Below are 27,992 nucleotides of genomic sequence, written 5' to 3' on the forward strand. Positions count from 1 at the left end.
ACAGTTAGCTGATGAGGAGGAACTTAAATGTAAGGGAACAGATAGAAGTAAAGGCGGTTCACTAGTGGGTCTATAAATAGCATTACCATATTGAAGGTGAACATGATTGAAAGGGATTTTATAGACCCATATGTCCCACTGATTAACACTACACATGTAAATAAGTTCTTGCATGAACTACTGCAAAGGTATGAATCTTGTACAAAGAGCATATATGTTTGGCGTAGAGGGGAAAACTGCTATTGCATGCTATGGGCTATGTTTAACAGGAAAAAACACCAGGGGTAATGGTGGGAGGGACAAGGGTTAAGGGTAGGTTTAGATTTTCTACTTGGTGAGTATATGTTTATTAGTTACCTTCCTCTTGGGAACAATGAAATTATCTAAAATTGAGAGTATTGATGGACTGTTGACTTTGGACATTATACACGATGCCCAATGACCAGAGGAGGCTGAAGGATGCACTGACTGAAAAGTAGATTGGCAAACGATGGTGTATATATATGATCCAACATTGTGCTACTACAAGAAGGAACGAAATTGTGAGGCATGCAACATTGTGAATGCACATGTGGGACATTTAGTGAGGCAACATAAGCCAGAAACAAAAGAGCAAATATTGCATGATCTCATTTAGAAAATACTTGCACGAAAACTGGGGCCTAGATTGTAAGCTCTATAGAAGTTGTCTGGAGTGGTAATTGTTATTTCTGGATTCTTGAAGCACATACATTTACATATATATATATATACGTATAACCTGGTATTTAGAGATAAAAATGAAGCTGATCAGGTCAGGACTAAGGCAATTCAGAATACAGGGGTAAGGAAGACATTGACTATACTTTAGAACCTCATCTACTCTTTGAAATCAAAGGAATAAAAGCCAAAATAAATTTATTTTGTCCAGAACCTAAACTTTCTGTAGCGCATAATCTAACTCAACCTGTCTGGATGGATCATTCAAACAATCCAAACATAGGAAGCCTAGAATAAGAACAAAGGCTTTTAGTCCTGTAGAGCTTAATGTAATACCTGGATAAATCCCAGAGTATATTAACAGGTAATCAAAGAGTACTGGCAAAGTTCCTTGAGGGATGGGAGTAAAAATATGGAACCTATTAAGCTTTACCACTGGGGAAACCCCTGATGCTGTGTCAAACATTAGGAACACCTAAATTAATAGGCCAAACCCTTGATATTGAGGCTTTGCTGTTGTGAAGTTTATGTGTGTAGCAAGAAGCTTAGCCTACCTATAGTTATGCCTAAGAGTTACTTCTGGATGACCTCTTTTGTTTCTCATTTGTGGCCTCTCTCTAAGTCCAACTCTGCAAGTGAAATATTGCCCTCCCCCCTACTTGGGATATGACATCCAGGGATGAAAGTCTCCTGGTGGCAAAGGAGATGACTCCCAGGGATGAGTCTGGCCCTGGCACTGTGGGATCAGCAATGTCATCCTGACCAAAAGAGGGAAAAGAAGTATAACAAATAAGGTATCAGCGGCTGAGAGAGTTCAAATAGAGTCAAGGGTCTACTCTGGAAGTCATTTTTACACAAGTTTCAATTAGACATTGCTACATACCATAACTTATCAACCCCCAACCAAAACCATTCCTGCCAATCCTAAAGAACACTTAGGGTGTTACATAAGATTCTACAAAGGTTCCATGAACTAGGGTAATTTTCCAGAAACCTACAACCTCCAGATGGAACAGATAAATCCTGAAATGCAGAGGGTCCTGCCTTTCCAGAAAATCAACTAGTTCCATCCCCCTATTCCATATTATCGCAGCCCCATCCAACATGAAAAAGTTAGTATAGCCCATATACCCCTAAAAAGTGGGTGAAAGATCAAAGGTGATGGTGGAGTTATACAGAGAAAGTAGGGTTTAACAAATGAGTACGTTTGCTGAATCATTATACTGATATTTCTTTTAGTCTCTAGTATCTTGGAGCAGCTGGAAGTAAAAAGTTGTAAAATTGTAACCCATCCCAAACTCTGAAATCTAATCTACAACTAATTGTTGCAATGGGCTTTGAAATATATTGTTTTGTATATATGTTATTCTTCACAAGAAAGAAAAAAAAAGTCGATTGTGATGATTAAAGAAAATATACTTTGAAAGTTATCGATTTTTGTATACACATTATATTTCACAATAAAAATGTTTTAAAAAAACATTTATGATAACTTCTAGGTGTCAATATCTGCTGTTTCTGGCACCATTCATATAATATCCCGTTTGAACGCCACCCCCTGGGTTTGAACAACATGATAACTATGTGCTGGACACAGAGAAGTGATCAAGCTTGCAATGTGGTAGGTCACCCAGACTCAACTCTAAATATGACATTAAATGTTTTCCCATATATTCACAGGCAGTTTAATTTGCAGAAGTTGCTTATTACTTGCTTGTAGTCCTTTTCTTTCTTTTATAATAACATATCTCGATCAATTTGTAAAAGATAATCAAGACTGTAAAGCCTTTCTTGCAGTTTCAACTACTGTACCTGAAACTAGAGCTCTTTCCAGTAGACTTCATGCTATGTAGATTGTAACCTACTGATGTATGGAGAGATGCTCAAATACACTGGGCTGATCAAACAACCCATACAGGGTTTTTAAGGTATAAAAGACAAACACACTTGAATGGTCATCAAAGCAACAACCTTCATTTTAAGTTATTAAAAAGGTCACAACACTGTTTCTATTCTCAGATTTTGCCAAATCCAACAACATTTGTAGAATATTGTCAAAAACTCGTAAGACATTCTTCAACATTCTAAACACTTCAGTTGAAGATCAATATTTGTTTTCTCTTATAAGACATATTCTAAGGTATAAAAGATGAAGTTTCTCCTGCAATAACAATGGAGTATATCCTTTCTGAAATTTATATGTGTGGACTAAATATATATAATTAATTTTAATTATATGCATTATGTAAATAATTAAAATAACATGATATTATATTTATAACACATTAGGCTCTCTTTTTTCATTCTTTCTCTTATAGAAAATCTTATTCCTAAATCAAATTTAGACATTATTCCTGCATTCTGATAGAAAGATAAACATTTCTTTCACTAATCCATTTGTTTGCTCATCCTTCTTTCTTAATCATGGCTCCATCTAAATTTTTGTAATTTGCTATTTATGTAAATCAAGACTTTTTTTGTAGTAATCACAATATTACCTATTTCTAATTTAGTGGGGAAACTGAGTGACTTGTCTAAATTCAACATACTGATGCAGAGAGTGGGAGGGAAGTAGAATTCTGGAATGCATAAATCTCATACAGTTCTATTGAAGAATCCATTCTTACTGTCCAAAGCTAGACTTAAACATACCTGCTATACCCCATGAGCATGCCATTTTTTAATAATAAAAATATAAATATTTTCAAACCATAGCCATCTGGATATCAATAAATAAAAACAAAGTGATTTTTTTTTCCAAATGTCAAAGACCTAATTGACCCACTGTGGTGGCTTGCAGTTATGTACACCAGAAAAACACATTCTTAATCCGCTCCTGTGAACATGAACCTGTTGTAAACAGGATCATTTGATGAGTGACTTCAGTTATGGTGTGGTGAAACTGAATCAGGATGAGTCATAATCTTATTACTGCAGGGAATAAAGATTATCTCATCCTTATGAGATAAGGATTATTCCCCTCCCTGCAGGAAATAAGGATTACAGGGAAGGCCACAGAGAAAGAAGTGAGAGGGAACAGTCAGAAGCTGAAAGTCAACTGAACATGGAAGAGAAAGGAGAAGATGCCACCATGTGCATTGCCATGCAATGGAAAAGTCAAGGACCAAAGATTGTCAGAAGCCAGCCTCAGAACCTCACAGTCTTCTGGGGGAAAGCATTACTCTGCTGGAGCCTTGACTGGACTTCTAGCCTCAAAACTGTGCGCCAATAAATTCCCATTGTTTAAGCCAACCCATTGTGTGGTATTTGTTTTAGCTGCCAGGAAACTAAAACACCCACCAACACTATAATTAACCATAGATAAGGTACTGGAAATTAGATTTTTGTAGCTTTTAATTTTTATATAACTTTAAATATACAGAAAAGCTGCAAGAATAATAAAGAAATCCAATATATTCTTTATCCAGATTCACCAATTGTTCACACCTTGCTAATTTGCTTTATTGTTCATATTCTCTTGATAGAAAGGAAGAGGTTTATATATTTATATGTATACTATTTTCCTGAACCATAAAAGAGAAGGTCAGAGATACCGAGCCCCTTTGTTGATAAATATTCCTGTTTACATGCCCTAGAAGAAGAGCATTTTCTTATAAACAACACTACAATTGTTAAAGTTGGGAAATACAATATTGATACAGTGTTATTTCTATCTAATATCTACTCCACATTAAAATCCCATCAATTGTCACAGCTATGTTCTTTGTAATTATTTACCTCCATCCAGGATGAAGTCCAGGATCATACATTGCATTGATTCGTCATGTCTATTTAGTCTCTGATCTGAAACAGTTCCTCAGCTTTTGTCTTTTTTGTTTGTTTGTTTTTTATTTTTTCTCTCTTTTTTATTATTTCTTTTTTCTTTTGTCTATTTTTGACTGCGACATTTTTGAAGGGCACAGACCAGTCATTTTGCAGAATGTCTCCAGGGTTAGGTTCGTCTGATGTTTCCCCAGGATTGAATTTAAGTTGCTAACTTTGAGCAGGAATGCCACAGAAGTGATGCTATGTCCTTCTCAACACAGCACATAAGGAGGCGTCAGAGGTCAGTCTACCCTAATAATTGGTGATGTAAACTTTGATGACTTGGGAAGGCAGTGTACAGCAAGTCTCTTCACTGTAAGTTTACTTTTTCCTTTGCAAACAACAAGTAATTTGTAGGGAAATACTTTAAGACTAAATAACTATCTTATTCCTTGTCAAAGTTTGCTAAAATTTAATTTTTTAAGTTTTATTTTTCAAACCCAAACCTGAACAAAATGGGCCTGTATTAGCACTCTCTGTACGTTATACTTTATTTTTAAGCCTTGGTGATTGTTTTTTATATAAGCAATGTATCTTTATCAAATAAAAACAGAAAACACAGAGAGGCAAAAGGAAAATTAAATCATGAATAATTCCACTGTTCAAGGAGAATAATCATTGTATCTTAGTAAACAAACTTTTGGCTTTTTTTGACGTACATTAATATTTAGCCAAAATGGGAGTATGGTATGAATAGTGATTTATAACTTGTTCTTACTTAAGAGTGTATCATAAGCATCTTTCCAAGTGCATAGATATATACATGTCTCCAGTCTTGATATCTGCATAATATTTGATTGCATGCAAAATCATACATTAAATCTATATAGAATTTCTAAGTTGTCTGGAATTTTTCAATACTATAAACAGTTATTTGATAAAAATCATTGCACATACACCTTTTCCAATATTATAGATCGATATTTCCTCAGAACAAGATCCTGGAAATGTCAAATTTCTAGGTCACAAAAGTACCTATAGTTTTACAGTTTGTGGCACAAATGTCAAAACATATATCAGAAAGTTTTCTTCTTTTGTTCTACAGAAGTAAAATCCTGAGTTACTGCTTTATGAAAGAATGAGTTGAAATGGGTGGTGTGGATTAGAGCATAAATCGCATATTTCAGGTTTTCATATAATTGGAAACATTATGTAGAAATATCACCATAGTATTAAGGATTTTGCTGATAAAGATTCTTAAATGACAGTTGCATAAGACTGTGTTTTTATGACAGCAAAATATAACATTTGGACATTTGAATATATGAATAAATATGATGCCTAGCCTAGCACTTTAAGGCCAGTTAAATCTTATAGGTCTTAAATTTTACTTAGTTTCCTAATATTAGACGGTGAATTGTATTTCACTGTCTCAAAACTGCCCCCGTTTGTTGTTTGTGGGTATGGAAGTATATTCAGGGCAAATGTGGGTCTGTCTGGGAAGCTTATAAACCTCACCTGCCCTTGACTGTCCAAGTCTTTGATTCATCCTTCATCACTCCTAAACTCTTCCCCCAGACAATCTCATTCCAAAATCTTCAACTGCAAATCACATTTTACCCCTGATCTCTCTGAACATTAGTTATATATCTAACTGCCTACTGGACATTCTCTCTCTCAGATGTCTCAATGTCCCCTCAAAATCACAGACCCAAAATAAAGTCATGACTTATGCTGATCTTCCCCCCAAAATTCTCATCTTCTATCAATACCTTTATCTGGTTCTGTTTTCCCAATTCAATGATATAAATCAGAAATTCAGAGTCACCTATGATTTCTCCCTTTCATCCTTCAAATCCAATCCATCCTTGAACCCTGCCCATTATGATTCCTGAATATTTCTGGAGACTAAGCACTTCTCTCCATCTCAGCAAAGACCTGTCTAGTCCCAGCCCCAATCATCTTTCCTAGGGATGACCACAGCTCTCTATTAGCTCATCAACTCTGCAGCCTCTCTCTACAATGCAGATAAAGTAACATCTTCAAGATGGAAATTCCACTTCTTAAAGTTCTTATAATGATATACTTAGAATTAAGATAAAATCCTGAGCATGGTTTACAAAGTCTTACAGGGCCTGTCCCCTACCCAAATCTCCAGCCCCATCTTATACCAAGTTTCCCCTCGATCTTGTGCTGCAGCCTCACATATCTTGCTTGTGCCGTGCTCATTGATGGCCACAGGGTCTTGGCACATACCATTCTCTCAGCCTGGAATGCTCATACCTTAATTTTTCTATTGAAATCTTGAGACTCCTCAAATCTCAACCCACATGTCATTTCCTCTAGAAAGATTTTTCTGACCCTCAGTGTCTTCTTGCCACATTATTTCCTAGCACTATATATTTTTCTTATGTAACACTCACAACAATAGAAATTGTACATTATTCTGTAGTCATTATATTATGTCTAATACTTCCCTTAACCGGTTCTCTCTAAACATACTACATCCCACTAAAATATGTGTTATGAGAACAGTGTTTTTTATCCACTGCTTTAACTCCAGTGATTAATACAATGTCTGGCAAAAATATATCACTGAATATTTTTTTACAGATGGATTTTCAGATATAAAAATCAGTTAACAAATCAGTCCATCAGAGGTCCCTTCTTCAGAGGTCCTCTATACCTCAGAGATAGAGAATGGCTTTAGAAAATGAAGTTATAGTTTGACCTTCACAAGACCTTGTGTCAGGACCCCTCCTCTTTCCATTCCACAAGTGTGCAAGAAAGAGAATGAGGCACAATGAACATAACTCAGCTGGAAGTAATCAAGAATAGCATCAGACAGTGAGCATGCATTCAGCATCAGCTATGGATACAAATAATGTTCATCATAAGTCATTATTAGGGTACACATCTGCTTTCTTTCCATACTCATATTTGCTTTTTCATTAGAACTGGAGTGACCATATTCATCCATCATTGTTTTAGGATGATGACATAATCTGCTTCTGGTCTTTAGCATAAGATCATGTCCAAAATTAAGTGAGAACAGATTCATCCACATTTGTGGCTCCAACTCAGTCATGAGATTTTGGTTTATATTTGATACATTATTTGTAATATCCATAAGGAAAGAACAGTTAGCAGTTCTACTATAGAAGTTCTGCTACACGAAATGTTTCCTATTGTTAGGACATGAATATATATATTGTATACCCCCCGATTTTTTCACACCATGCAATCAGGATTAGCTAATGCACTTTCTTACACTTACATCATGAAAGAATAGCTGTGAAAATAAGTTCAAAAGGAAGATCAATGCATGCATTTTAAAATTTATATTCCCTCACTATGAGTTCAGAATCCAGTCATTCTCTCTATTTCCAGATGCTTAACTTTACATCTTATATTCACTTTTCTAACACATCTCAAATTTTTATTTCTTACAAGAGATTTTATTTCATTTTTCTTTAAACAAAATATCACTTTAGATAGATCTTGGAAGAATTCTTATATGAATTATACAATTATTAAGTACAAATGGATTTACATATAGACTATTTATCCATTCAATCCCCACAATACCCAATAAGTACCATAAATGAAAGAACTAAATTATACACATTCACACTAAAATATTAATCACAGTTATATTGGGGGTATCATATGTTACCACACTTATTCCTCACTCCTTCTTTATCAGTAAGGAAAGAGTCTCACAATGTGTAACAAACCTGACCAAATCCTCCGCTAGGAAGTAGAGACAGAAATCAAACTCAGGTCTGTCTAACTCAAAGGCCAGACTAATTCAGAATGTCCACAAGATTATAAACTTTTTAAAATCAGTTTCTTTAGAAATGTGAATAATTTCCTCTAGAAACAATACTTAGGGCTTACCATGAATATCGGAGTAAATGTTGAGTGGTAAACAAATAGAGTGTACTTGTTTTCTATTGCTGCTATAACAAATTACCACAAACATAATGCCTTAAAACCAACACAATTTTTATTTTTTCTTATATGAAATGTAATTAGATTCATTCTATTTTTCCTGTAGGAATTAAAGCACACGTCTCATTGGGCTAAAATCAAGATATTAGCAGGGCTGCATTCCTTTCTGTAGGCTCTAGGGAGGAACCCATTTCTTTGTCCTTTTCAGCTTCTGGATGCCACCTACATCCTTTGGTTCATGCCACTTCCTCCATTGTTATGAACATCCTTGTAGCTTTCTTTGACCATGCCTCCATTCTAACTTCCCCCTCTGTCCACAGTGGAGAAAGGTGCGCTGCTTCTCAGAACTCATATGATTCGAGTGGGCTTGTCAGGTTACTCCAGGATAATCCCCCATTTCAAGGTTCATAACTTAATCACATCTGTCAAGTCCCTTTTTGCCATGTAACATATTCAAAGGTTCTGGAGACTAGGATGTGGGAATCATTGAGGGGATGAATATTCCGCCTAGTGTGTGAATGACTGATAGCCCAATTTCTCTGCCAGAAGTTTCTTAATAGTAGAAAGATGATGGTAACATAAATGAATCTGTAATTAGCAGCCTAATTAAGTAAAATTAGCCTAATTCAGTTAAAAAAAAACCCACCACAACAAAATAAAATAAAATAAATAACAAAGTCTAATAAAGTAAGACTTCAGTCAGTGGAGGAGAAGGAAGAATTCTGGACCGTTGGGTTATTATATCTTAGTTCATAGTACAAGGTCCATTTGAAAAACAGCTGAACTTAAACAATCTAAGGCATGGAAATATGTTCCTTTGCTGAGAAATGGAATAGGTAGTAGATGAAGGGGTGGTAAAAATGGGCAGAATAGTTGAGAAAAGGCTAAGCAGAACAAGACATTTCCAAGAAATAATCATACAAATAACATTATTTTTGAGAAATTAATATGAGCTTATACTATGTACACAGAGCAATTACTAAGATTAGAACTTTATATTTATTATTTTATTTAATATTATGACAAGTTTGTAAAGCAAGTGTTATTATCCCAATTTTGCATATAAGCTAAATGAAGCTAGGGAGGTTAAATAATTTTGCCAAGATCATAGTGCAAGTAAGTAGTCAAGTTAAGCTCTAATACTAAATTAAACCTACTCTGAAGTCCCTGCTCTTGGTGATTATTTTTATACTATGGGTGAATATCCAGCTCTGAAGTTAGAAACAAGCAAAGGTCAAAATAATATGGGATTGGAATGATTTCTAATTGTTTTGTTAATTCTTTTTTTAATTAATAAAAAAAAAATAATAATATAGGGTATGTTCTAATTCTGAATATAACCACTGATAAACAAGGTAAATGAATTGTCAGCACCCCAAGTGAACTCTGCTCACTTGCAGTGGACCCCATCTGCCAGACTCATTTAATTTCTGGACTTCGATCTGTACAGACAGGACTAAATAAAAGAAGATATGGAAACTGAAAATTAGATAAATAACAAAAGCAGAAAATATGCACAGCCAATTAGATGGAGAATTTTACTACCAGAACAGAGGAAAAGCTGTTAGGACGAGGTGTCTGCAACACAGCAAAAGTCTAGCTTTAGAACCAGACCCCAAATCTGAATGAAGTCAGACCAGCTGCACAAGTGATGATGCTGATGTTGAAAATGGTGATAAAGCTCTTTAATCTAGTCCATCTAAGTTTTAGATTGGTGCTGGAGACTGATATTAAGCCTAGTCTGCAGAAAGCCAAATATTTCCAGCTCTCCAGTCACGAAACAGAGGAGAGACAGAAAGGTTGCGACTCACGCAAATCAGAAAAGAGGTCCACCCCAGAGATGAGTAAGAAGTTGCCGCAGAGCTCAGCTCTCCAGAATTGTATTTGCTTTCAAAGAACTTCCTTTCTTTTTCCTCCAAAACTACACATTGTTAAAAAAATCTTTAATTACATTTTTGCCTTTTTTTCCCATGGAAGGTTCTCATTTCAATAGCCCTGAGAGTTCACAAAGCAGGGATTGTCATTTTTAGGTGCAGGTTATTCATAAGCTGGATTTATGTGGAAATGTACACAAGCTGAAGTAATCCAAAAGAGAAGAGAAATAAGACTGAAATGCTGATGATATGTGCACATTATAAATAAAAAGAAGTTTCACTGAAGACAGAATTCATACCAAGACAGATATTTTTAAGGAAGATGAGCTTGTCACAAGCTTCTGTTTCATCTACCAGGAAGTGAACAACTTGGATTTGTCAAGACAGTTATACATCCATACTTGGTTATTCTGAATTTGCTACTATCTGGATGTCAGATCCTACTAGCTCACCCATTTCAAAAGAGACGCCACAAACAGTCTCGAGTTGTCAGCACAATTTTAAACGATATCATTTGGACATCTCCCTGTTGGACTTTACAAACCTTTTGTTCACTATGGGACTAGGCCTGGATAAAGATTTTGAATCACTTCACATTTTAACAGGACTGTTAATAGTCACTTTTATCTTTTCTCTAAGAGATCGGCACCACATCTCAGCTCCTTTCTCAGACTAAGAGAGACGGGGAATTTCAGGTCTTGCTCTAGATGTATGACTATAAACCAAGTGGATTTTCTCTGTGCGATGCATCCATTCTGTTGAGCCTCATTCTCACTATCAGGCACCTTATTTCCTCAGTCCCTCCAGGACTCTTCTTTATTGCCCCTCTAAGTATAGCACTGTCTGCTACAGACTTCCCTGACCCACCTCCCTTCAGACCCAGCAGAACCCATTTTCCAAATGTTCTAGCTTTAGGTACTGGTTGTCCACTATGATAAAATACCTGAGACAAAGAGCTATTAGCCATTGGTGCTAAGGGATTATCTATTTACATGTTTCATTAGTGTTTCTTTATATAGCCATGTATATACTTATTCATTTTTAAACTTACACCTATTGAACAATTATCATGTACCATGTGCTGTGCTAACAGTTATTCATGTTTTCTTGTTTTGGATCCTCAACACCTTTACATTGGCACCAGGGCTGCATATGGCCATTCCTTTTTTTAATGGATATATCCTAAAGACAGGATGAAGAAAACAACTGCCCATATATGATGCCTGGATGCTATCATTAAAAGATACATTAAAACGGAGACATGCTATGCAGTCTGATAATAAATTAAAAATACAAAAAAATGTTTGCCAACTCCTTGATTGAAGACCCTGGGGAACTACAGCTCCTAGCCTTGGTCAGGTAGTAGTACTCTTTCCTTAGGACAAGGAGTGAATAATGGTGGATTTTCATGCAACCTGGGAAGGCCATAATGAAAGGTATTTTGTTCAATGGGCACTTTATTGACTTCAGATGATAACATGAAGGTAGCTATCTGCCCTGTCTATGAGGAAGATTCTGGTTAAGTAACATGCCAAAGTCAAAGTTGAATCAAAGCTAGGCCCAAATACAGATTATCTTTCTACAGGTAGCCTCCTTCCCATGAGTACAATGTGCACATCACGGGAGACTCACACAGAGAAACAGCCTTTTCTTAGCGATAGTAGGTCCAGTAAAAAACACTGGCTTGTAAAATAAGGAAGAAAGTAGGAGTGTGCAAATTAAATTAAAATAAGTTGTTAAAGGTTAAACAGTTTCTTCTGGTAGTGTTATAAGCAAATGACATACTCATTCTCTGGTTCTACAATATTTAGATATTTTATTTCAGTCACATAGTGGGAGCTGAGAACAAATGTGGGTAAACCAGGCACCAAATACCTTCACAGAACATAAGCTAAAACCTATTCCCTTAAACCTTCACAGTTGAATCATATGTAGTGTCTGGACCACAAACGTGAAGAACGCCAAATAGCTGTGGCATTGCCATGGTTTGGTGTTAAGACAAACACACACAGACACACACACACACATGCACTCTCTCTCACTCTCGCTCTCTCTCTTTCTCACACGTGCACACACACACAGAAAAATATTCTCATTCTGAAAGTAAGCTATCATCATTTTTTTAATTAATTAATTAATTTTTTTTTAATTAACGGAAAAAAAGAAATTAACCCAACATTGAGAAATCATACCATTCTACATATGCAATCAGTAATTCTTAACATCATCACATAGATGCATGATCATCGTTTCTTAGTACATTTGCATTGGTTTAGAAGAACTAGCAACACAACAGAAAAAGAGATAGTGTTAATATAGAGGAAAAAATAAAAGTAATAATAATAGTAAAAAAAAAAAAAAAAGACAAACAAACAACCAGACAGACAAAAAACAAACAAACAAACAAACAAAGAAAAAAAACCTATAGCTCAGATGCAGCTTCATTCAGTGTTTTAACATGATTACTTTACAATTAGGTATTATTGTGCTGTCCATTTTTGAGTTTTTGTATCTAGTCCTGTTGCACAGTCTGTACCCCTTCAGCTCCAATTACCCATTATCTTACCCTGTTTCTAACTCCTGCTGGACTCTGTTACCAATGACATATTCCAAGTTTATTCTCGAATGTCGGTTCACATCAGTGGGACCATACAGTATTTGTCCTTTAGTTTTTGGCTAGACTCACTCAGCATAATGTTCTCTAGGTCCATCCATGTTATTACATGCTTCATAAGTTTATCCTGTCTTAAAGCTGCATAATATTCCATCGTATGTATATACCACAGTTTGTTTAGCCACTCATCTGTTGATGGACATTTTGGCTGTTTCCATCTCTTTGCAATTGTAAATAATGCTGCTATAAACATTGGTGTGCAAATGTCCGTTTGTGTCTTTGCCCTTAAGTCCTTTGAGTAGATTCCCAGCAATAGTATTGCTGGGTCATATGGCAATTCTATATTCAGCTTTTTGAGGAACTGCCAAACTGCCTTCCACAGTGGTTGCACCATTTGACATTCCCACCAACAGTGGATAAGTGTGCCTCTTTCTCTGCATCCTCTCCAGCACTTGTCATTTTCTGTTTTGTTGATAATGGCCATTCTGGTGGGTGTGAGATGATATCTCATTGTGGTTTTGATTTGTATTTCTCTAATGGCCAGGGACATTGAGCATCTCTTCATGTGCCTTTTGGCCATTTGTATTTCCTCTTCTGAGAGGTGTCTGTTCAAGTCTTTTTCCCATTTTGTAATTGGGTTGGCTGTCTTTTTGTTGTTGAGTTGAACAATCTCTTTATAAATTCTGGATACTAGACCTTTATCTGATATGTCATTTCCAAATATTGTCTCCCATTGTGTAGGCTGTCTTTCTACTTTCTTGATGAAGTTCTTTGATGCACAAAAGTGTTTAATTTTGAGGAGCTCCCATTTATTTATTTCCTTCTTCAGTGCTCTTGCTTTAGGTTTAAGGTCCATAAAACCGCCTCCAATTGTAAGTTTCATAAGATATCTCCCTACATTTTCCTCTAACTGTTTTATGGTCTTAGACATAATGTTTAGATCTTTGATCCATTTTGAGTTAACTTTTGTATAGGGTGTGAGATATGGGTCTTCTTTCATTCTTTTGCATATGGATATCCAGTTCTCTAGGCACCATTTATTGAAGAGACTGTTCTGTCCCAGGTGAGTTGGCTTGACTGCCTTATCAAAGATCAAATGTCCATAGATGAGAGGGTCTATATCTGAGCATTCTATTCGATTCCATTGGTTGATATATCTATCTTTATGCCAATACCATGCTGTTTTGACCACTGTGGATTCATAATATGCCTTAAAGTCAGGCAACGTGAGACCTCCAGCTTCGTTTTTTTCCCTCAAGATGTTTTTAGCAATTCGGGGCACCCTGCCCTTCCAGATAAATTTGCTTATTGGTTTTTCTATTTCTGAAAAATAAGTTGTTGGGATTTTGATTGGTATTGCATTGAATCTGTAAATCAATTTAGGTAGGATTGACATCTTAACTATATTTAGTCTTCCAATCCATGAACACGGTATGCCCTTCCATCTATTTAGGTCTTCTGTGATTTCTTTTAACAGTTTTTTGTAGTTTTCTTTGTATAGGTTTTTTGTCAATTTAGTTAAATTTATTCCTAGGTATTTTATTCTTTTAGTTGCAATTGTAAATGGGATTCATTTCTTGATTTCCCCCTCAGCTTGTTCATTACTAGTGTATAGAAATGCTACAGATTTTTGAATGTTGATCTTGTAACCTGCTACTTTGCTGTACTCATTTATTAGCTCTAGTAGTTTTGCTGTGGATTTTTCCGGGTTTTCGACGTATAGTATCATATCGTCTGCAAAGAGTGATAGTTTTACTTCTTCCTTTCCAATTTTGATGCCTTGTAGTTCTTTTTCTTGTCTAATTGCTCTGGCTAGAACCTCCAACACAATGTTGAATAATAGTGGTGATAGTGGACATCCTTGTCTTGTTCCTGATCTCAGGGGGAAAGTTTTCAATTTTTCCCCATTGAGGATGATATTAGCTGTGGGTTTTTCATATATTCCTTCTATCATGTTAAGGAAGTTCCCTTGTATTCCTATCTTTTGAAGTGTTTTCAACAGGAAAGGATGTTGAATCTTGTCAAATGCCTTCTCTGCATCAATTGAGATGATCATGTGATTTTTCTGCTTTGATTTGTTGATATGGTGTATTACATTAATTGATTTTCTTATGTTGAACCATCCTTGCATACCTGGGATGAATCCTACTTGGTCATGATGTATAATTCTTTTAATGTGTTGTTGGATACGACTTGCTAGTATTTTATTGAGGATTTATGCATCTATATTCATTAGAGAGATTGGTCTGTAGTTTTCTTTTTTTGTAACATCTTTGCCTGGTTTTGGTATGAGGGTGATGTTGGCATCATAGAATGAATTAGGTAGTTTTCCCTCCACTTCGATTTTTTTGAAGAGTTTGAGGAGAGTTGGTACTAATTCTTTCTGGAATGCTTGATAGAATTCACATGTGAAGCTGTCTGGTCCTGGACTTTTCTTTTTAGGACGTTTTTTGAATGACTATTTCAATTTCTTTACTTGTGATTGGTTTGTTGAGTCATCTATTTCCTCTTGAGTCAAAGTTGGTTGTTCATGTCTTTCCAGGAACCCGTCCATTTCATCTAAATTGTTGTATTTATTAGCGTAAAGTTGTTCATAGTATCCTGTTATTACCCCCTTATTTCTGTGAGGTCAGTAGTTATGACTCCTCTTCCATTTCTGATCTTATTTATTTGCATCCTCTCTCTTCTTCTTTTTGTCAATCTTGATAAGGGCCCATCAATCTTATTGATTTTCTCATAGAACCAACTTCTGGTCTTATTGATTTTCTCTATTGTTTTCATGTTTTCAATTTCATTTATTTCTGCTCTGATCTTTGTTATTTCTTTCCTTTTGCTTGCTTTGGGATTAGTTTGCTGTTCTTTCTCCAGTTCTTCCAAGTGGACAGTTAATTCCTGCATTTTTGCCTTTTCTTCTTTTCTGATAAAGGCATTTAGGGCAATAAATTTCCCTCTTAGCACTGCCTTTGCTGCGTCCCATAAGTTTTGATATGTTGTATTTTCATTTTCATTCGCCTCGAGGTATTTACTAATTTCTCTTGCAATTTCTTCTTTGACCCACTCGTTGTTTAAGAGTGTGTTGTTGAGCCTCCACGTATTTGTGAATTTTCTGGCACTCTGCCTATTGTTGATTTCCAACTTCATTCCTTTATGATCCGAGAAAGTGTTGTGTATGATTTCAATCTTTTTAAATTTGTTAAGACTTGCTTTGTGACCGAGCATATGGTCTATCTTTGAGAATGATCCATGAGCACTTGAGAAAAAGGTATATCCTGCTGATGTGGGATGTAATGTCCTATAAATGTCTGTTAAGTCTAGCTCATTTATAGTAATATTCAGATTCTCTATTTCTTTATTGATCCTCTGTCTAGATGTTCTGTCCATTGATGAGAGTGGTGAATTGAAGTCTCCAACTATTATGGTATATGTGTTTATTTCCCTTTTCAGTGTTTGCAGTGTATTCCTCACGTATTTTGGGGCATTCTGGTTCGGTGTATAAATATTTATGATTGTTATGTCTTCTTGTTTAATTGTTCCTTTTATTAGTAGATAGTGTCCTTCTTTGTCTCTTTTAACTGTTTTACATTTGAAGTCTAATTTCTTGGATATTAGTGTAGCCACTCCTGCTCTTTTCTGGTTGTTATTTGCATGAAATATCTTTTCCCAACCTTTCACTTTCAACTTATGTTTATCTTTGGGTCTAAGATGTGTTTCCTGTAGACAGCATATAGAAGGATCCTGTTTTTTAATCCATTCTGCCAGTCTATGTCTTTTGATTGGGGAATTCAGTCCATTAACATTTAGTGTTATTACTGTTTGGATAATATTTTCCTCTACCATTTTGCCTTTTGTATTATATATATCATATCTGACTTTCCTTCTTTCTACACTCTTCTCCATACCTCTCTCTTCTGTCTTTTCGTATCTGACTCTAGCGCTCCCTTTAGTATTTCTTGCAGAGCTGGTCTCTTGGTCACAAATTCTCTCAGTGACTTTTTGTCTGAGAATGTTTTAATTTCTCCCTCATTTTTGAAGGATAATTTTGCTGGATATAGGAGTCTTGGTTGGCAGTTTTTCTCTTTTAGTATTTTAAATATATCATCCCACTGCCTTCTATCTTCCATGGTTTCTGCTGAGAAATCTACACATAGTCTTATTGGGTTTCCCTTGTATGTGATGGATTGCTTCTCTCTCGCTGCTTTCAAGATCCTCTCTTTCTCTTTGACCTCTGACATTCTAACTAGTAAGTGTCTTGGAGAATGCCTATTTGAGTCTAATCTCTTTGGGGTGCGCTGCACTTCTTGGATCTGTAATTTTAGGTCTTTCATAAGAGTTGGGAAATTTTCAGTGATAATTTCTTCCATTAGTTTTTCTCCTCCTTTTCCCTTCTCTTCTCCTTCTGGAACACCCACAACACGTATATTTGTGTGGTTCATATTGTCCTTGAGTTCCCTTACACCCTGTTCAAATTTTTCCATTCTTTTCCTGATAGTTTCTGTTTCTTTTTGGAATTCAGATGTTCCATCCTCCAAATCACTAATTCTATCTTCTGTCTCTTTAAATCTATCATTGTAGGTATCCATTGTTTTTTCCATCTTTTCTACTTTATCCTTCACTTCCATAAGTTCTGTGATTTGTTTTTCCAGTTTTTCTATTTCTTCTTTTTGTTCAGCCCATGTCTTCTTCATGTCCTCCCTCAATTTATCGATTTCGTTTTTGAAGAGGTTTTCCATTTCTGTTCATATATTCAGCATTAGTTGTCTCAGCTCCTGTATCTCATTTGAACTATTGGTTTGTTCCTTTGACTGGGCCACATTTTCAATTTTCTGAGCATGATCCATTATCTTCTGCTGGCGTCTGGGCATTTAGTCAGATTTCCCTGGGTGTTGGACGCAACAGGTTGAAAGATTTTTCTGTGAAATCTCTGGATTCTGCTTTTCTTATCCTGCCCAGTAGGTGGCGCTCGTGGCACACGTTTGTCTGCGGGTCCCACCAGTAAAAGGTGCTGTGGGTCCTTTAACTTTGGAAAACTCTCGCCGTGGGGAAGCTTCGCCAGCCGAAGCGGCTTGGAAGAGTGCCAGCCGGCCCGGGGGTCCGAACGTGGGGAGGGTCGCCACAGCCCGTGAGAGCGCCCGTCCGAATTTCCTAGTCAGCCCGGGACGCCAAACGTGGCGGGAGGGTGCCAGCCGCCGTGGCCCGGGAGAGTGCACTGTTCCCAGCCGGACCAGGGAGTCACGTGTTTGGAAGGGACCCCCCCGGTCACCGTTCTCTGCGGCCTGGGGATTTCTGATCCAATTCTCTCAGTTGGTCCAGGGGGCCGTGTTTGGTGGGGGCGCCAGCCGCCGCGGCTTGAGGGGACCGCCTGCCCGATTCTGCCAGCTGGCCCGGGAAGGAGGAAGGGAGGGACTCTGGCCGCTTGCCGCCCCGCCCGGGGAAGCCCGCGCTCCTCGGCGATCTCACCGGAGCGGGTTCTCTCAGCCAGTCAGCCATTCCAGGATTGGGTACGCTGTCTTTTTGATCTCTGTCGTGGCTCTAGGAGCTGTTCTGTATCCTTTCTACTCCCCTAGTAGCTGTTCTGGAGGAGGAACTAAGATCCGTACGTCTTACTAAGCCGCCATCTTCTCTGGAAGTCCGTTATCATCATTTTTGTATTAGTTTTCTATTGCTGCATAATACTCAATTTCCTAAATGTGGTGCTCTTACCAACAGAAAAATAGTGGTAATTCATTGCCCTGACCATCAATGAAATAATACTAACATCTCTCAAAAAGTAATGGGCCACAACTCTGCAAGCTAAACCACTGCCCTCCCCACTACATGGCACATGACATCCAGGGATGAAAGTCTCCCTGGTGGCGTGGGAAATGACCCCCAGGGATGAGCCTGGCCCTGCGCCAAGTGATCAACAATGTCATCTTGACCAAAAGGGGGAAAAGAAGTGCAACAAATAAGGTATCAGTGGCTAAGAGAGTTTAAATAGAGTTGACAGGCTACTCTGAAGGTTGCTCTTATGCAAACTTCATTTAGACATTGCTACCTATCATAACTTGCCAAACCCCAACCAAAACCATTCCAGCCAATCCTGAAGAACACCTAAGGCAATATATAGGATTCTACAAAGGTCCCATGCATGAGGTAACTTTCCAGAAACCTACAACCTCCAGATGGGTTCTAGAACAGGTAAGTCCTGAAATGCAGAGGGGCCAGCCTTTCTAGGACATCAGCTAGTTCCATCTCCCTACCCCTTATTATTGACAGCTCTTCCAACATGAAAAAATTAGAATGGGAATAGCCCAAATACCCATGAAGAGTAGGAAAAAGATCAAAGGTGATGGTGGAGTTATACAGAGAAGGTAGGGTTTAACAAATGAGTATGATTGCTGAATCATTATATTGATATTTCTTTTAGTCTCCAGTATCTCAGAGCAGCTAGAAGTAAAACCCTAAAGTTGTGGAATTGCAACCCATTCCAAACTCTGAAATCTATTCTACAGCTAACTATTGTGCTGTGCTTTGAAATTTATTGCTTTTTTGTATATATATATATATATATATATGTTATTTTTCACAGAAAAAGAAAAAAAGTAATGATAAAAATATATATATTTCTTCTAGCCTCCAATGTTCTGGAGAAGCTAAAAGGAAAAAATCTGAGATGATAGTATGGTAAGCCATGCCAAACTCTGGGATCTGTCTTGTAACTACCTGTTGAAGAGTGCATTGAAAACTATTGCTTTTTTCTTTCTTTGCTTTGTATATATGTTATATTATACCATAAAAAAAGTAAAACAATAAATAAATAAAGAGCCAACACAGCAGGCAAAGCTGCTACCCAATCATCTGAGTCCATTCTAAGCATCATTCCTGCACCCCTGAACTTGGCATATGCATCCTCTTATTTCCCAGTTGAGCAAAAACAAGCTGCCCAACTAATATTCACTCTTAGACCTGAAAAATGGCCATTTCCTCCCCTTCTCCCCATCTCTCTTGGTTAATGCATCTCCTAGGGCCGCATCATTTCTATCCTCCTCTTGCTATCCATCAGGCCTTGCATTTTTAAACTTCTTACCAAGTTTATTTCTTCCATACTAGAAACCTTTCACACTAAACTAACGCTGATTGTGAAGGTTTTCAGGTGTTCCAGCTGACCCTCCAGACTCATCCCCTTTCAACGTAAATGAGATAGGCAGAAAACTCCATGCCCCATCAGGCAGGGCCTACATCCTCTGGCAAGCGGAGAAGCAGCTACAGAAAACAGATGCTCAGCCTTCAGTAACCCTTAAGAATAAGGGACTAGAACTTTGAGGGGGAAGTTGAGGCAGGCTAGAACAGGGACCTGAGACGGGAGAGATGCTCTTGAACAAAGACAGTTAATCATGGTCAAGAAGGTTTCTGTTCCCACAGACACCCTGTCTGGGGTCTACCGACCTATGGGAAACACCCAGCAGCAGCTGACCCATTTGAAGCCAAAAATTTCTTACCTGAGTCATCCATGGAGAAGGGTGGAGCCAAGCAATCCACCCAAATGTTCTATCTACCACCAGGAGAGAAGGGAAGGGAAGAAAAAGCTCCAAACAAGGAAGAGGGAAGGGGAGTAAGTAAAGCTCATCTATAAAAGCAAATGGCCCACATCACCTATTATCTCTCATCCCTCATGCTTCTTTTCTTGTGAGTGTGCCCACATATCTTCTTAGGTGTCACTAATCATGTGACATATTGTGGAGCCTTAACAAATATTGTTGAAGGAATCAATGAACCCTCCCTTTGGTCTATCTATACATAGTTATTTGAAGCTTTAAAATATTGCCATGCTATTTTATATTTTGGCATTCACATTTAGTGTTCTCTCCATCTAAAATACATTTTTTCCTACTTCTCTGTCTATTTAACTTCCATTCATCCTAAAAGACTCATTTCAAATATTATTCTCCTCTGACCTTAGCCCAAAGAAAAGAAATTACTGTTTTCTATGGTCTCATAATTAGCTGTACCAACCTCTTTTAATATTTTAATTGTATTTTGAAGTATATTTTGTAATTTTTGTCTGTGTCTCCCATTAGAGGTGAAGTCCTCACAAGCAGGTAGATAACAGGTGTGTGCTGCCATATTCCTAGAACTCTGCATGATGCCTGGTCACTTTTACCACATTATTAATTATTAGTAGAAACTAATAGTCATTGTGTGCTTTCCATTTGCCTTAGGATCAGTTCTCTGTTCACTTCTCACAACGGTAAATCTTTTGGTTTAAGAATAAAAACAAAAACAAAAAAAAAGGTGAACCATAGAAAACTTAACAAAACTATCCAAAATCACACTACTCCTTATTTGTTGTATGAATTCAATTATTAACTTTTAAAAAGAGCTACATTTCCCCTTTTCTTAGATTCTCTATTTGGAACATATCAGGAAGAGTCTATCTATGCTCCTAACATTATATAATTCTCTATCATATTTTAAAGTGTTCTTGATGATTCCAAATGTTGAGTAGCTTCAAAGGGGTTAAATTTTATGAGCAAAGAACATACTTGCTGAAGTTTTCCCTTCATTTGAATATTCAAACTGTATAAGCAAACAAACTGTGGAAGGCACAACTCTAAGATGACTTAGTCTAATTAACACTGTTATATAATATGTGTATACATATATATGCAGAGAAGCAAAGGGCACTTACTCTGAAAGCTGTTCACTGAAAAGACTCTAGGATGATAAAATCCTGTTTTGCAAATGCACTGGTAGGCTCCAAGCACGAATCCCCGGCCTTTTATTGGTATACACTATGAAAAAGAAAAGACAGAAATACAGTTGCTCATAGTCTATTTCACAGCCTAAAAGCCCACAGATAGGCAGCTTTGCAAATGGTAGCAGAATAACACACTTTTCCAGAAATAAAATCTTTTTCAAACTTTTATTTTAGATTTGTTTGTCAACAGACATTTTCTTAGAAGCCGCAAATTGAGTTTCCTTTCTAAATATACGCCATTACAGCTGCACTTGCCACATATCTGTAACTCATTCGATTGCCATGAGGGAGTAATTACTATGCATAGTTTCTATTTGTAATGCCTCACATATCATCTAATTTCTTTAAGATATATTTCCAAAGCCAACAAGAATATTTTAGGAGTGATTTCATACTAAATATTTATATCACAGCAAAGATAAATAGGTAAATAGGGAAGCAGATATATAGAAAGATAGGTTGGTGTGTACTTACATAGATAGGTAGGTAGGCATGTAGGGCAGGAGGGAGGGAGTAAGGTAAAGAGATAGAATTCCAGATGTGAATATTACTTTTATGAGTTAAATATTCATCAAGTTTCATCCTCTGTTAACACTAAGCAGTGGGATAGCAAAGCAAGCAGATTTTTAATCAAATTTAGAAATGAAAGAAGGCATGGATTAATGGTCCCAAGAGCGCTTTACATAAAGTCTGTTTCATAGAGAAATGTTCTACATCTAAATAAAAAGGAAAATAGTGGTCAACTTTCCAAATATATCACAACGACAGATTAGTACACACCTCCCAAAAGCTTACGCTTAGCTCCTACCAAGGATCTCATTTAACCCTAGCAAAATTAAGCTTAGCATACCTCATTTCTGCTACATTTAATTACATAAACATGGAATAGCTTCTATTGAGCTATAGACACTTCACGTGTAAAACAGGGCCCATTCAACAATCTAATCAATACTGAACTTTCTCTTTGGATGTGTTTACAAAGATCTCAATTCTTCACCTTTTTTTGGCATTAAAATCTATTAGAGAAATTTAGAATCTAGTAATTTTTAAAAATTATAAAATATTCCTCTGATAGCACAGACCCTTGAGAGAAAATGATAAATAATTTAAATAATAATTCTGCAATCCTAGCTTAAATTAATAATAAAGATCAATATTATATATTATTAAAACACTAACAATAGTAAATTATTTATATATAAGGCAGCAAGAGCTAATGTATGTTTTAAATTCAGAGATGTAGCATGAAAATCTTTCAGAAGGAGGTTTCTGAAAGACCTTTTATATTTTATGAAATATTAATACCCTTTCTATTTCATCAAGACACATTCCAAAATCACATCTTGTAACTGAAAACATGATTTTTGATCAGAGCAAAATGAAAGGACAGGGGAATACAATCAATTCAGTAGAGTTGCAAGTATTTGCAAAATAACTACTGTGTGCCTAAACAATTAGTGTAGGATCTCTCAGAATTAATACAAACCATTAGAATGATCCAGTTATAAAATGTTAAATCATATTTATGCATTAAATAAATTAAAAAGAACAATTATACCACTACTTTGTAGAAGAGCTGGTACTTTGGGAAGCACATATGATTTGTGGTCACTTATTATTTACTAGCTATGTCAGTTTGGGTTGTTCTCTTGACCTCTCTGAGCATTATTCTTTTAAGTGATAAAACAACAATCATTCAGGAATATGTAGATAAAGTTTGAAAAAAGGAGATCCAGCATGATTTCCCAATTAACTGAGTAAGGCATATGAGAAGAAGAGAAAACGAAGCATGACTCTGAGGTTTGGGGCCTGAGTAATCGTAAGAATGAAGTTGCCTTCAAACGAGCTGGGAAGGCTGCAGGTGAAGGAGACCTGAGGCGACTGGCAGAAGCTCAGTTTCCTACATGAGAAGCTTGAGATCACTATTTGAGATTTAATTCTAGATATCTAGTAGGCATTTGATAGATAGTATGGAGTTTTAAGAGATGTCTGCATTGTACAATTTGAGAATAATTTGCATAAAGATGGTACCTAAAGTCACAAGACCAGATAAGACCAGATCATTAAGGAAATACACATAGACATAGAAGGAAAGAGGTCCAAATGTGAGATCGGGGCACTCCAGTGCTAGAAGTTCAGACAGAAAGGAAGAACTAAAGAATACTGAGAAGAGCATCCAGTGTGGCATTACTTCATTAACTAGATCATGAGACTATGAGCATAACATGTAGAGTTCAGTGTGAGTTATGTGTATTAAAAATTTGCCTAGCACATATATGTCCTGGTAAATGAATTCTTAGATACTAAGACTACAACAGCATATTTTAAGAATATTTTCCTTACTGGAATTTGGAAGTTGATGCTATTCAATAAAACAGCACTAATCCCTGTCTACATGGCTTAGCACAGCAAAAATACCTCAGCCTTCAACCAAATCAATAGGCTGAGCACTCAGTCTTGGGGTTTGTTCCTATGAAACTTATCCCCACAAAGGATAGGTTAAGCCTACTTAAAATTAAGGCTAAGAGTCACCCATAAAGAACTGTTTTTGTTGCTCAGATGTGGCCTCTCTCTCAGCCAACATGGCAAGCAAACTCACTGCCCTCCCCCTCTCTACATGGGACATGACTCCCAGGGGTGTAAACCTCCCTGGCAACGTGGGATAGAAATCCTAGAATGAGCTGGGACTCAGCATCAAGGGATTGAGAAAGTCTTCTTGACCAAAATGGGAAAGAGAGAAATGAGACAAAATTAAGTATCAGTGGCCGAGAGATTCCAAACAGAGTTGAGAGGTTATCCTGTAGGTTATTCTTATGCATTATATACATATCCCCCTTTTAGTTTAAGGTGTATTAGAGAGGATAGAGGGAAGAACCTGAAACTGTAGAGCTGTGTTCCAGCAGCCATGTTTCTTGAAGATGAATGTATAATGACATAGCTTTCGCAATGTGACTGTGTGAATTTGAAAACCTTGTGTCTGATGCTCCTTTTATCTACAATATGGACAGATGAGTAAAATTATGGATTAAAAATAAATAAATAATAAAAGGAACAAATGTTAAAATTAAAGAATATATATATTGGATAGATGGAAATACTAGTGGTCAATGAGAGGGAGGGGTAAGGGGTATGGTATGTATGAGTTTTTCTTTTTATTCCTGTTTTGGGAGTGATGTAAAGTGTTCTAAAAAATGATCATGGTGATGAATACACAACTATGTGATAATATTGTGAGCCACTGATTATACCCCATGTATGGAATGTTTGCATGTTAAGAATGTATGTGCTTATACGTTATATCAATAAAAATTTCAAATGAGAATTTTAAATGTTAAGGGCAAATTTGAAAGTTTATTGCTTTAAGGTAAGCCTACAGCTGAGAGAAAAATGAAAGTTTAAGTAAAATAAATATATATTTAGCTGATTAGATAAGTATCCTCAAATATAAAGCCCCTTGAACTTCAAAATATAAAATCCTTCCTAACTTCCTTACAGAAAACACAGCGATATGAAATATTGTCTCAAAACTTTGTTCTATGCTTAATTTAGTATACCAAACCAAGAAAAACTTTCAGTTAGTTAAATTCAATAACAGTGTATCATCCTCCTCCACTCACTCTACCCCTAAAACTGCAGAGCCGGCATGGAACCTAAGCTATTATTTACATACACTTGCCTTGGAGTACATAAATGGTGTCAGGTTATCTTTCCAATAATAATCATAAATTGACACCGAACCTTTGGCTCCATTCACCACTATGACTGATTCCCTAGCTATCTCACCTTTCCCACGTCCCAAGTAAAATTATAACTTCTCAAGATTATATATTTAATTTAGATTAGAAAATCTAGTTCAAAAAAATACCCATAAGAATGGTAACTACTCAAACAATGTTTGCCTTATGTGGGCTAGGGAGCCACTTTTTACCTACTTCTTACCCTGTCTCCCCTTAGAGATCTAAAATATCAATGTGGATTCTTGCTTAAATCAAGAGAAAATCTTCAAAATTTTTCACTAATTTGGCATTTGAGATATTCATTTCAGATATTAAAGTATAAACCTTCTTACTTTATCCTCACAGAAGTCAAAGTGGGAAGAAGTAGAAAAAGCAGCACTTCTTACTCTGAGTATAGCTGCTCCTTGAGTAGCCTTTAATGACCCCCTTGAACTTACTAAAATAAGGAGTGCCATACCCTGGAGTGAGGCAGCCGCCCACAAGAATGGACTCTCTCTGAGGAACCATACCGCAGAGACATGCCCAAGTCTTAACCCATCCTCCTGTAGCTGTAAACTCCTTTGTAAAGAGAATTTTTAAAGATCCTAGTAAGATGGGGCCAGATGGAGCCCAATATGATCAGAGTCCTCATAAGCAGAGGAAATATGGACACAGGAGTAAGTGGAGAGGAGACAGCCATGTGACAGACTTGGAGACTGGGGTATGGACCGTCAGCCAGCCACCATCAGGACACTTCAGGCATAGGAAAGAGCAGGGCCCTCCAATACCTTTATTTTGGACTTCTATCCTCCATCACTGTGGGAGAATAAACCTCTGTTGTTTAAGCCAGCCAGTCTGTGATATTTGTTACAGTGATCCTGGCACTAAGGCTCCAAGGCAAGAGCAGAGACTTACTAAGGGGAGTTACTGAGAAGCCACAAGAATTAAAACAGATCCAGATGGGAAGAGATGGTGGCCAAGAGTTAAGAGGCAAATGACCTTTCTTCCCCATTGAAGTATATGTAAGCACCACAGGCCATACTGCAATACACAGTTGGCATGATGTATCATAGGTGGCCAAGCCCTGATAAAGATTATTTGTAGAGCAAAAACTAGGCAGCTTGACAGTCATTTTGTATGGGGGTACTATTGAACAGAGGAATGCCCAAAATACAGGCTAAAAGTAGGTATGTACAGCGCAAGCCTGGTTTGGTGTTTAACGGAAACTACACTTGTGCCCAAGAGTCATGTTTATATACAATTCTGAAAAAAATCTAATTTGGGACTCAGAAGAAGAGGCAAAATTAAAATACAATAAAATTTACATAATTCAAAATCCTCTAGAAATGTACCTTTAAAGGTTTCTTTCCCCCTCCCCTTCTCTGTCCCTCCTTTCCTGCCTTCTTCTTCCCCTCTCCCCCTCCCCCCCTACTTTGGAACCTTTCTAAAATGTGAAACACTTTCTGGCTTCTCTGAACTGAACATCATGAACAGAATTTAACATTCCTTCATGAACCAGAACCATTATTTGGACAATAGGTATTGAACTGTGCTGAAATACACCAATGCCCTCTGGAGCTAGTGAAGTTTTATGGCTATTTTCTCATATACTAAATATCCCCAGACTGGTGGCCTTTTGACTTCTTATGTTCAGTTTATATTTGTTTTCTGTTTTTTTCTTTGTTTTGAGCTACTGGCAGTTATATTTTAATCTTAAAAAAGGACTCAACTCTGGAAGTTCCTTTTCCTTTCTAAAATATGATTATCACTGTCTGTATACCTGGAAACTAGATCACCAGGCATCCAAAGTAAGATTATATGAGACAATTGATAAAGTAAGAGTAAATAAGTGTTTACTATATGCCAAGCACTCTTTTAAGTGATGCACAAGTACTAACTCATGTAATCTTATATGAGTCCTATTATTGTCTCCAATTTACATGAGAAAATTGAGGACTAAAGGGCAGAAGTAACTTGCCCAAAGTCATGCCAACAGTAACTGCCAGAGCCAAGATTCAACCTCAGGGGCTTGGCTCCAATGGACAGGGAGTACTAGCTCATAAATGAGGAACAGATGCCAGTGCTTGGTTACCGTGGAATCTATTTTAGTTGTTCAGAGACCTTTATTTCCCATACTTCTTAGCTTCTGGCGGTATTCCAGATGCATCAGTTTGCTGGACTATTGAGCTTCAAATAAGTTAAGGTTATTAGGAAAAGCATACATATATGAGATGTATTTTAGGAAATGTAATTAATTCCTACACCTATTACAAATTGGAAAAATAAGCCTCTGCCTTTCCAATGCAGAGTTCCTCAACTCAGACTTTAAAAGAAAAATTTTCATTCCAGGGCATACAAATGGAGTATCTCTTTTCTCTTTGGATCTTCTGGGAACAAAAGTCTCCCTCTGACTAAGCAGTCATGAGGACTGGTTCACAGACACCGAGTCCAAAACTCAACTGGGAAAGCCACCAATGGAGACAACCAGTTTCCATGACAAACCAACCTGTCACTCATTCTTTCTCTCCTTGGTGGCAAGTATCCGACACAGCTCTGCTCTGCTTTGCCAGAAGGCTTCTCTAATCCCAAAAAGAGTTTCCTGCTGTATTGAATGCTCTGAGCCTTTCTCAAAA

At 36.9% G+C, this 27,992-nt stretch overlaps 1 protein-coding gene across 1 annotated transcript in view; it reads right to left on the reverse strand.

Moving 5' to 3' along the window:
- GPR158 (G protein-coupled receptor 158) overlaps window positions 1-27,992 on the reverse strand; it is a 486,825-nt gene that overhangs the window by 218,428 nt on the left and 240,405 nt on the right. Inside the window, exon 3 of the mRNA XM_077153523.1 lies at window positions 21,575-21,677. Within this exon, the coding sequence (XP_077009638.1) occupies window positions 21,575-21,677 (103 nt within the window). The remainder of the gene's footprint in view (window positions 1-21,574; window positions 21,678-27,992) is intronic.

The sequence above is a fragment of the Tamandua tetradactyla genome, chromosome 1 (assembly GCF_023851605.1).
Source record: "Tamandua tetradactyla isolate mTamTet1 chromosome 1, mTamTet1.pri, whole genome shotgun sequence".
NCBI lineage: Eukaryota > Metazoa > Chordata > Mammalia > Pilosa > Myrmecophagidae > Tamandua > Tamandua tetradactyla.